Source organism: Branchiostoma belcheri, unplaced genomic scaffold (assembly GCF_001625305.1).
Source record: "Branchiostoma belcheri isolate BF01 breed outbred unplaced genomic scaffold, Haploidv18h27 scaffold164, whole genome shotgun sequence".
Classification (NCBI taxonomy): Eukaryota; Metazoa; Chordata; class Leptocardii; order Amphioxiformes; family Branchiostomatidae; genus Branchiostoma; species Branchiostoma belcheri.
The window spans coordinates 222,041-234,154 of record NW_017803091.1 but is presented as its reverse complement, the minus strand read 5'-3'; the positions used below and the strand labels follow the sequence as shown (position 1 = coordinate 234,154).

Below are 12,114 nucleotides of genomic sequence, written 5' to 3'. Positions count from 1 at the left end.
TTGTCAAGAGAATAACTTTATGGACAAGAGTCTGTCTGCACCAGGCATGTAAACTTCAGCAAGGAAGAACCAAGAATTTTCAACAGCCTCTCAAATCTTCCATTTATTTGTACCAATAACATTGTGAGGAAAAGGTGCACAGAATTAGACGGCACGGATGTATGCATTTTTATAGTGTCCTTTTTTTTTCATTATACCTTTAGTTTACTTTCTTATGATTGAGATATTTTATATATTAGTGATTGTTCTGAAGGGCCATAAATGTATCTGCTATAATTTCATTCCCAAACTGAAAGACAGTAACTGCATACATGCACTGACACATAAACTGGTATTTCTAAGTTTCTAAGACATTCTGTCCATTTTGTGGTTGTAGGTATAAGGTTCCGGGTCGGAGTTTAATTAAGTGCGCAGTAAATCGCCGGAAACGTGACTTTGTATGGTATGTTTTGGCCACGATATCCCTAATATCGCAATAGCTGTGTACATATCTTTCTGTTTTCTGAAAAGCCTGTTAGTTGTAGCCTTTATAGGTGGCGTAATCTTGGTGGTCCAGCGGAGACTTCCAGATATTAGTCCGCGCGGATGATAGTGTAGCCTTTCCGCCTGATCACTGGGACGGTGCGTTCTACGTGTGTTGTGGGTGTGTTTGGGTCATCGAAGATAGCGGTAAACTTATCGCATCGATTTTAATTAAATTCTGACATCGGAAAGATTAGGTACCGGGCTTCTTCCAGTAGTAAGCCGTTACCCTGGGAAAATTCGTTTTTTCCATGCAGCCATGAGTGAAAAATGACGAAAAAAAGGACCCCTCACTTACAAATTTACTTTGATATGCCTTGTTTACCCCTAAATAAACTGGGCGCACAAAATATCAATCAAGTGTATTGATAAGCGGCACGGCACCCCTTTCCACCAAAAGAGTGAAAAATTTCGACCCGCGTTTAGTACAGAAATGACAGCCCGTCAGGCTGAGGGTGTCAAATTCACTACGAACACAGCAGAAAACTCCGGTCCGAGACCATAAATACATCTAGCTCAGAGTTTAAAGGACATCTTACAATCTGTGCAAATATGGCACTTCACCTTCACATAGTCCTTTCCTTATTATAGTACGTCTGAAAGGTTTTAATCTCAATATTATAAATGGTATGGTGAAGACTCGGGTAGTAGAAACATCAAATACGGTGAAATCCCTGGATACTATTTCGATTAGAAAATGGTGCATGTACAATGTGTGTCTGATCAAAGTATCAGCTTAAAGGTCTGTGGTGCCAACTTTGATGCCGATGTCAATAAATTTACAACAACAAGCACTCTTGGTGTGTATACATTCTTGTCTGATTTTACAGAAATAACATTGTAACTAACAAGGTAACATTTTCAAATGCATAATGTTTACCTTTGCATATAGTCTGCTCTGTTAATTCTTACTCAAATACATTCACATATATGGTGACAGGAGTCTAAATCTCTCTTACTCATGATAAAATTGCAACATGGTAGTCAATGACCAATATGTATATAGAGTGGAAACAGCCTAAACAGGTCCATAAATCATCTAATGAAAGTCTAAATAAGTACTTGTAAGTGCCTGGATTTTGTTGTTGGCTTGAGCATGACCGATGCTGAACCAATTCATGGTATGTAGGATCTAGGAGGGAGGTTTTGGCTGTCCAAGAATCACTGATCTGGATCCCTAGAGGAAAGAATATGTGGAAAGACAATGTCACTTATTTTTTTTAGAATGGTTTATTATCACGTAAATCACCTATATCACAACAGTCGCAGCCCGAAGGCTGAATTGATGAAGTTACAGAAACAGACTACAACACATGATTAAAAACATTTTCTACACAAGCTAAAATCAATAAGTTATTCATGGCAACAAGACATTAATATAATAATTTGTAGTCTGATCACATAGTTACTTAAATATCAGGTATCTTCATTTGTAAGTATGAGTCTACAGGTTTTGCTTACAAGATTTGACTTAGATATAGATGTATTGGTATGTTTTGGTGCTCTGTTCTCTAATTTGAATTCATGGTCTTTGGATTACGTACCCTTCTATATGTAGCATCAGGCCACTTGCCCCTCAGCACAGCCAGAACTTTCTCATCGCCACCTGGACCTGTCTTATTACGTCTGTAGTCAAACTCTGTCATCTTCGGACAGTGCTGCACAACTGCAATGGCTGTATTTTGAACACAACAACAACAACAACATCATCAGGAATGTCATGAAGTAAACATAGTTTCGCACAACCCATTTTCATCTTTTCTGTGCTAAGCAAATTCACATATGACCTTCAAGGCTGCTTTCTATTCATCACGTTATAATATTTCCTTAAGTTTTCGACGTTATCACAGATTACCACATGAATTGTAGAATTAGTAAAGCAATGAGGTTGGAAAAAATATGTATGTCCTTACCTATCTGAAGAACCTCCTCCAGACTAAGTCCGCATTTATACACCTTCAGAGCCTTCAGACTCCGCAAGGAACATGGCAGCTCGGCCAGACTCTTTCCACAACCTGCAAACCTGTTACCAGAGAGATACAACTCTTCAAGGTTCACCAACGTCTTCAAGGAAGGCAGTAAGACAAGTAAGTCTGAGCAGAGAAGAGAATTCCAAGACAGCACAAGCTTCCTCAGACCTGTCAGATGAGGCAGCTGTTGTGAAAGGCGGGCACAGGGTCCTGTGTTGGAGTCGTGACCTCCAAGACAGGCACTGCGAAGACTCAACTCAGACAAGTTCATCATCTTCAGGGTGTCCATTATAGGAACAACAAAGCATTGCCAGCTATTGACCAACCATAGACATGTTAGATTTCTAAGGGACTCAGACGGAATTTTCTTCAGAACATGTCCCAAGGCGTTGTAGACACGAGGTCCCACATCTGAGAACTGAATAAAACCTTTGGTGAGAAAGATGTTCTCGAACTGTGAGAGGCAACCACTTTCATAGAAGCATAACAGTGCAATTTCAAGGTATGTTTGGTAGCGAATGAAATTTAAATCAACATGGCTCTTAATCTCTTCCTCATTCCCTGTAGCCCGACATTTAGAATAAAGAGAAGGATTTACGTATTTGCAATCACTGGATGCATAAGACAAAGGCTCAACCTCCTGTTGGTAGATTTTGACAAGATGAGCCAATAGAACATCTGCCTCACACCCTAACTTTGCACAGGCAAAGACAACAACGTTTTCCAAGTCTCGCACACTTTGAGCCGTTCTTAGGTACGTGTTTAGAGTTGGCTGTTGTACTGGCTCACCCTGAAGCGTCTTGGCGAAATACAACCCTGCAAAATATTCCTGCATTGTCTTATGGGAGAAGGAAAACTGGTCAGAAGGGTTGAGTCTAGAGGGGCTTTCTTGTCTGTGAAGGATCCCTAACAATACAAGCACCTGTAAACTGTCTCCAGAACAATACCTGGCCACATCTTCTTTGTTGTATACGAGGTTATTCTGCAACAAACCATTGAAAGCAAGAGCACCAGCACACAAGAGTGCATCTCTGATGTTGTCTGGAATACCTTGATTAGAAGCAACGTTGTTCTTTGCGCAATGTCGCCTTATGATGAAGGAAACCAATTCATCATAAAGTGGACCGATTCTACCCCCTAGGACCATATCAGGATTCTCTTCCCACATTATGCATGTCAGCAAAAGCAGGATTGGCGTTGCTAGAATGCCTGAAGGAATAAGGGAGGAGTCCATCTTCTTTACTAAGGCTGCCGCCTTGCCCTGGTCTCCCTTGAAGAACTTGTGGATGTAAGTGCGGACGTTGTCCTGGCTGAACCCTGTGATCTCCACGCGTGTATCCGGACACATCAGACTGTGCAGCTGTGGGGTGTTTGAAGGTCTGGTGGTGACCAGTAGGGAGCACTCACGGAGAATCTTACCTGAGAGGAAGGAAGAGGATTGGCACCTATGTTGTTTTTTTTGGCAACGCCTCAGGGGGAGCCTAATGGTACAGAAATGTGTTCAGTTTGCAAGAATTCTAGGAATTGTACACAGTCAGGAATTTTATCCACAGGCAGGGAATGTCCACAGGAATGTCTCACAGCTCTGGAATTTTGCTGACACACATCTATGCCCACAATCCTGCTTAGTGAAATTCCTGTAGACCCTTGGGAAAAACTGTCTACAGGGATGTCTTACCTTTTGTGAGCCCCGGGGCTTGCCGAAAATCATGAAATCATGACAGTGGCATGCAAACAATAATCCTAACAACAACAACAACCACCGACGCCATGACAATGTATGTTTTCATTGTCTGCTTGTTACTCCGTGAAGGAGGTCAGGACCTCCGGACGGAGTGTTGTGATCGGCTGATTTTTCGTGTTCGTAGTCAAAACACTGGGTTCTCTTTGTGTAATCGGCACACAATTTTATACGCCGTCTGCGGGCATGCCCGTGTTGATGCACGAATGTGTATTTTTGCCGTTGCTGCTTTCGCGGTCAATGTAATATTGCAGACGCACCCCTACAATTACGAGGCGAATTGGAATGGTCCAGAAAAACGCGTTGTTTGGAATAGCAGTGGGGGGGGTGGAACTTCATGCAGATACGGGGTGGTTTTGATAAGTGGTTCCAGATGTTTTTGCCCATGGTTAAGAGATGCCAAGTTTTTTGGAAGATGTTCGCAGCCAAAACGCATTCTTCCGTACGTCGCATTTTTGTGTAATTTCGCATGTGGTGTGGCATTATGTCCGGGATGATGCACGTCTTTTTATTTTTACCGTAGCTGTTTTGATATTGGCGTAAATGGTTATTTTCGAAACATCCCCATGTCGTTGAAATGTTGTCGTCCGTTTATGTCACCGGTAGTAAGTCGCGGCGGGGCTGATGGGGACGGAAATGTGGGGTGGTCAGAGGTCAACATTAGGAAATGTTAATACCGATGACGTAATCCTATCGATTTCAAACTGGTCGGGTGTTGGCGACCTAGTGGCGGCGTGTATTTAGTCACGTAGCAACTGGCCGGTCGTCCTAGCAACGATACATGGCCAATATTTTTGGGTTGGGCCGCTCCATAGTGTTAGTGGAGCAGCTCTTTGTAAACATGGACAATATTTTTGAGCAACCCATAAATGTGTTCTGCCTCGTGGTCGGATGTGGTCTGGGGCTGGTAAACCGCACATACAGTACTAGTAGATCGGGTAATTTTATGATTTGCTAGTTGTAAAGGCGTCGTGTAGTATGAGCCGGTATATGAAGAAGTAGCCTGTGTTACACAATCATGCTTTCGGCCGGATTGATGTGCAATTGTTACTAATTGCAGGGACTGCGCTAATGCCGACCAGTCGCGCTGTCCTGATACACCGCGAATGTGCGAGTGTTCCCTGTAGACAGTCCCGGGAGTAATTTTTTTCGCACATTCCAGGAGCCAAACCAAAATACGTTCATGAACCGAGTCCAAAAAACCGAAACGTGAAAATCGGATGATCGGACCTGATGTACATTTCTCTTTCTATAGATTGTACACACAATACACACATCTTTAGATAATCTGGCCATGGCAGGTTAAAAAAAAGTAACCCTGAATCATACTAGATTAGCGTAAATGCATGTTTATGCGTTCAAAACAAGAAAAGAATTTGTTTCCCGGTATTAATCTCTTGAAACACGGCGCTGAATATTGACGCAAAAATATTTCGGGCATCGCGCGCCCTTCCCCGTTGTTTAGACTGTATGCAAATCCCGCGTCACGTGTCGGCATTTCGCATCTCTGATTGGTTGTTGCGTCTTAAGATGACTGAGCCGACGCGCGTTTAAACAATTTTTCTTTGTTCGATTTATCACACTTCACAGAGAATTGTCGCCAATGGCTACTTCTTTTTGTTGCAATATATAATACTTCACGGAGAATTGTCACCTATGGCTTCTTATTAAATTTTCTGCTGAGAACAGCATAACAACATTATAGTTTAACATGATGTCTTGCATAAAGTCATCCTCCATAGTTGGTTGTAATGTTGTAATGTATGGATTATGATGAAATACTGTAAAAGTGGAGTACAAAGGTTCCTACCTGTCAGGAGTTTGGTGACGTCATGTTCTTCGTGCTTGGACCACTCGTCGAAGCCATCTAGAATGATCAAGACTCTGTCATTCCCCTTCAAGTATGTTTCCAAGTCCGACTCTTGGAACGGCACATCTTCTGGCAGGAGTTGGTCGAAGATACACCCTGCGAGAGACTGGGACTCACCTACCTTCCGCAGCGCGATTGGGAAGACAAGATCATACTTTTCTAGAATTGGAGAACGTCCCTCTGACTCAGCCCAGTCAAAAGCGAGCTTTGAAACCTCTGTTGTCTTCCCTATCCCTGCGTTACCTTCGACAAGAATGCGCCGGGGCTGGGGACAGTCGGGCCTGGCGCTCAAGGCATCGACAGTCGAGGGGAGGGCACGTCGTTTAATGTTTCCTCCCTGCTGTGTACGAGTCACGAGATCTACAGTCGTAAAAACGTCCTGAATTTTCACGGTGTAGGTTTCGTTCCACGCTAGTGGGTGAAGGTAACTCATTCTTGTCTTGAAATATGCCCTGAGCGCGTCCTGACATTGAGCCAGTGGGAAATCTTCAGTAGGGCTGCCAATGCTGGGAACTGGAAAAGAAATACAGAAGTATGAAATAAAGTGAATAACAACAGACACACAGACACACAGACACACAGACACACACACACACACACACACACACACACACACACACACACACACACACACACACACACACACACATGCACGCACGCACGCACACACACACACACACACACACACTTTTAACAACTTGCCTCCTTTTTAAAAAGGTGCAAAATAAAGTAGAAAAGAATTACACAGTCTACACTGTGACATACATGTAGAATTTTTTTCCATGTACCCACCTGTGTTGGTATCATCTGATGTTCCGTGGAAGATGGTGACGGTGGAATTGGGGCCGATGTTGATAACTTTGTTGCCCTGGCCGCTCACTTGACTATGGCCTGCAATTTGGGTCACTGAGGTTTCTGTATATGACACAGGATTAGGCAAATGTATGGTGTGTTTCGACTTAGTATATGTATGAATCTCTTATTATGTTTACCGAAGGAAAACATATTGTTTTAAATTTGCTCTGTTTCTTCTTATTCTCCAGACCAAAAAGGCCAATGACAGTCTGTCACCATGGTAACTGGTGTTGGGTTTTAGCAGGAGGGATTTAGACTCCTGTCTGACCATATATGAATGTCTTTTGAGTAAAGTTAACAGATCAGACAGATCAGACCAAGCAGATCAGACATTATGTATTTGCTCTGCAAATGTTACCTTTCTAGTTTGTATTATGTTCAAATGACTGAATATTATTTCTTCTACCTGTTTCTGAGAATGCCACCACATCTTCGTCCTTGTAACATTCCTGCACATCCATGTGTCCAGTTTCTCTCTCCTGACCATCTAGGACCGTCATGTTACCGGACCCTTGACTCTGTTGAATGGCACTTGTGGCCCCTTCATCCCCAGTGCTGCATCCAGGGGTAGTGTCACTCGGGTTTTCTGCCTTTGGCGCTTTCTGGTCCATCTTGTTGAGAAATTTCTTTCAGTGGCTGTAGGTAAAACTAAAAATTAGTTTTTACTTTAGTCCACACCGATTCGATTTCTTGCAGTTGCTTCACAGATGTTTGTTAGCTTTAAATTAATGCAATTTTGCTCTGTAGTGTCGTGCGACTTCCTCCCGTGCACAGCCTAAGTAACTGCCAAGTGAAGCAATATACTGCAAATGTGCCGTATTTAAAGTACATGCAGTGAGCACCTTGCCGCTTAAGTTATCGCTAAAGCGACGGTCACAACCCGCCGTACGTGCTTCTGCGTGCTGTATACGTGCAAAAACGTGGGCAAACGTAGGACATCCGTGCGTGGTGAGTACCACCTCCGTACGGAATACTACGGATTTGGGAGCACGCAGACACGCCGTAGAACTTTAAGTGCATGTAAAACTTTTTCTACGTGCGGTCTGCGGATTCACCACCCGTGCGTGCGAGTACGAGAGACGCGCGTGCCCCGTACGTGCCGTGCGGAAGAAGCACGTGTGAGTACGGCCTCCTTACGGTAAAGTGGCAATCGCACAGAGATCGTACCTTGTAAGCACGTACAACTCACTTACCACTTGCGCAACGTACGATGCACGCAACCGCTCACGGCCAGACTTGGCGTGCAGACCACACTCTTACACTTTGTGCAACCGTGCGAGTGACGTGCGAGTGACGTGCGTAGACGCCACTCCTTCCCCACGTTTTCAGAAAAAACGTAGCAGACGTAGCCTCCCAAAAAACGTACGGACAAAAAGCACGCACGGCGGGTTGTGACCGTCGCTTAACGTTATATAATACGGGTAAAACAAACACCGGAAATCTGGTGGTGTACTTTCTGAACAATTCGTCAGTCCGCTAGCAAGGCTGGTCCACACGTAATAACCAACTAACCAAGAAATGGGTTCCCTTATGTTTGATCTCATAGGATTAACCACAACCATAGATTTTGAATTCTAAGGCAAATACATGTTGTGCCTTTCAAACAAAATGTTTTTGGCAGAGCAGGTAATGTCGAGAAGTTGCCTCTTCAACCCTTAATCCGATATCCATGCATCTACCCCCAACCGTTAACGTTGGTCTCTTGCAATTGTCCCTAAACGACTAGAGACTACATCAGCTTCTTTTATGTCTACTTTGGTGTGAATCTCACTAAAATGACTAAAAAATTACATTGGACGTAAAACGCCAAACAGTTTTGCGAAGTACTCACTCACCTTGTGGGCACTTTGATAGAAATTATTAAAAGGTAATGCCCGGAGTGAGGTTCACTGGAAGCAGCTTCACTCCAAGAGTTTCGCAAGAGAAAATATGTGCAAAAGGTACTGGTGATCCTTAGTGGTCTATCAGTCATGCGCAATTCTAAATCTTCCGACAATGTAACAGTAATGGCTGTCTACAAGAACCCAAGTGTCGCCATTTCTCCCTCTGGCGTCGTTTGACGTGGCAAAAACGCCCCAATACAAAGGTCACCTCCCGCTCCAAACTCCAAGTGCTTAGAACAATATGGGCAAAATCAAACAGACTTTGCTTGTTTAATACTACAGGGTAATCGATGACGACCATACTGACTAGTTACCTCCATGAAAAATGGAGGTATTGTTTTTGGCCTGTCTGTGTGTGTGTCTGTGTGTGTGTTTGTGTTTCCGCACATTTGTAGTCAGCATAACTTCATAACGCCTTTATGGATTATGATGATATTTGGTATGTTGGTAAGTCTTAGAAAGACAAAGGTCAAGGTCAATTATGGGCCACCTGGTGGATGACCTTGGTACTGCAGCAGAACTTCCGGTTTTTGCATCTTTTGTCCTGAACATGCTATGGTCTTGACTTTTTGGTCACAGATAGCTTTTCCTGTCAGGAATAAGTGGTATGAGTTTGGTATCCCTAGCAGCTTGTTCTGGAACTGCAGGGCACTTTCTGGCGAAATCTTTAAAAGCCAACAAGTCCAGGTAGGAACAACGTATTTTCATCATTTGTGGTGTGTAGGTAGCTAAGAGTTGTACATGATTAAATGCAAATTATGCAAATGATGACCTAATTTGCATAATTAATGAGAAAATACTATAATTACAGTGTTTTATGTAATAGTACTTTTATACATGTAATCTATTTAATATGTGGTAGGCAGAACATCAACAGACACCAATTATGCAAATGATTACCTAATTTGCATAATTAATGTGAAAATTATGTGACTCCTTAATGATGAATGGTGGGACTTTTATTCCATGTCACATGTGTAATTTACTTAAAGGTTAACACCACTATGCATATATCATGTTAATGTGGAGGTCATTTGCATAATTAATGAGGACATGTTGAAATGAAGTATGACATTGTAGAGGAATTTTACACGAAAAATATTGCCATTTGAATTTAGAAAGTCATAAATTAAACTAGATTATGCTAATTACGACCTCATTTCCATAGTCAATGAGACAAAAAAACAGTTACAAAAACTCATATTTCATGGAGGTGTGAGATCTCCGAATTCTTGTTACAAGCTGTTTTAGGTATGTTGAGAGATTGTTTGCAGAATTTTAAATGAACAGATTCGATTGGACAAGAGTTTGAGGTTTTTAAAGACCCCCAAATTTCTGATCCATAAAGCAAAATTCGAAAAGCTTGTTTTTAACGGACAATGGGGCGTCGGCTTTGTCAGTGAATTGTCTAACTCCAAACAAAGCTTTCAGCCCCTTACTATAAAGGTGTTTGTGGTTGGCTTTGAATGTACCCGCTGAGTTAACAATGATGCCTAAATAACAATAAGATGATACTGTTATGTCCCGAGACAGATGTGAACAACCTTATAAACATCTGGTAGCACCCCCCCACACACACACCGGCGGCTGTTGACATAATTACTTCCAGTACCAAGTACCTTGATCTACATTCAAAGCTAGCTAAATGTCAAACCTACATGTAAAAGTGCGATTGCAATCCCTTACAACACCACTAGAATTCCCAAATTCGAACTTAACCTTCTTTTCCCACATTACAAGCTACCTACAAAAAACTATAAAAAACATCCACAACATTAAAAGATATCCCGTCTAGTCACATTCCGTCATAAAAATGACCACAGCAGCCCCCCAAAAAAAGCAGCTATTTCGCACTCAAGGTAAAACAACAAGGGAAGATAAGAAAACAGAGAAAATAGGGACGGACAAAATGCGCTAGTGTAGAAATCATAACAAATCATGAGAAACGATCAGTCTGCAAAATAAAGTTGAAATTTCCATACAAAATTGTGGATGGATTGACCGGTAAGGCTTCATTTGTCAATCCATCCACATTTGTTTATTAATAACCTCAAAACAATTAATAACCCCAAACTTCTGAAATGTGCATAAATGATATCGACATACAGATTTGTAAAACACTACGTAATATTATGTATAAACAATGCATTTCAGATACATGTAATCATTAGTATATCATAAGTTGCCCACCTTTTAACACGCTTAAATGCATGTTAAGGTGTTCGTAACGATTGTGTAATGACGTTTGTTGTTTGAATAGATATGTAATAGCTTTTTTAAGTTCTTTGTACACTATCTTGGCCTTCCTAATTTTTTTTTCAAATATTCTTTTCTAAAAAAGACAGAACTGTTACAGATCCAGTACGATGTAGAAAAAAAATCCTCATTATGAGTTCATTACCTCCGGGTAGGGATGTATCCCGTGCGCGGAGGTTTTGTGGGGGAAGATGAAAATTACGTTCGCAGCCGTTTCTCGCGTTTGGGTGGACGGATATGTCTGGGACTTGGTATACGTTTTGCTATTGGGCTGTAGATGGTGCACGTTGTTTTGGTTTTTTAGTATGTGTGTTTTAGTGCTTGAAAATGATGGGTTTAGACCGCCGATGGACACCCCTTTCAGTGTGAAAGTGGACCTCAACTTTTGACCTTTGCATGTATAAGGACCATTGAGGTCTCGACCACTGATCTGACCTTTCACACAGAGGGGTGTCAGCATTCTCGATAAATTCTTTCTTTGAAACTGTTCAGATGTGAACCACATGTGCCGTCAATCAACGTCTCATTATCGTGCCTGGTGGGACCGGCTGGGGGGATAGGAAGTCTGCACATTGCATTTGGAGGGTACTTTAGTACGCGTTCACACTTCCGGGTACCGCGGGTTATTTTTATCTGGCTCGAACATCAAAAAGGGCGCATAGAAATTGTCCCGAAACGGTGTACACAATCTACGTTAGGTAATGTACAATCCCTATCACCTGGCGCTGAAACGTCGCTCATGACAGCACCGGGGTGAAAACATGACAACGAGAAATGACAATCATCACACAAGGTCTCTGCAATACGCTGGTCAACTATGCTGGACACTGAGCGAGGCGCTCTCGCTGCTACATCTGGAAACAATGAACACTGCCCCGGAAACGCCGGCAGGCCGGCCGTGTCTGAAACAGGGCGTGCTATTCACACTGATATCTAAACAAACACATGGCGGCGACGACCTGGATCTGACAAACACTCTCACCATTCTGTAACTCGTGAGCATCTGTAGTACTAGTA

General features: G+C 42.5%; 1 protein-coding gene across 1 annotated transcript; it reads right to left on the bottom strand.

The window, feature by feature from the left end:
- Nucleotides 1-1,029: 1,029 nt before the first annotated feature.
- Nucleotides 1,030-9,084, bottom strand: LOC109466382 (NACHT, LRR and PYD domains-containing protein 6-like). The gene is made up of 7 exons (XM_019764095.1): nt 8,794-9,084; nt 7,365-7,594; nt 6,896-7,018; nt 6,044-6,616; nt 2,436-3,911; nt 2,067-2,197; nt 1,030-1,699 (listed from the first exon to the last, which is right to left on the bottom strand). The coding sequence occupies exons 2-7, from the start codon at nt 7,567-7,569 to the stop codon at nt 1,655-1,657; spliced, it is 2,553 nt and encodes an 850-aa protein (XP_019619654.1). The 5' UTR covers nt 7,570-7,594; nt 8,794-9,084; the 3' UTR covers nt 1,030-1,654.
- Nucleotides 9,085-12,114: the final 3,030 nt, after the last annotated feature.

Coding starts and splice junctions, on each gene's coding strand:
- LOC109466382 (XM_019764095.1), bottom strand. CDS start 7,569: ATGGACCAGAAAGCGCCAAAGGCAGAAAACCCGAGTGACACTACCCCT. Junction 6,617..6,895: donor ATCAGATGATACCAACACAG/GTGGGTACATGG, acceptor TTTCTTTTCCAG/TTCCCAGCATTGGCAGCCCT. Junction 1,700..2,066: donor CTGATGCTACATATAGAAGG/GTACGTAATCCA, acceptor TCTTTCCTCTAG/GGATCCAGATCAGTGATTCT.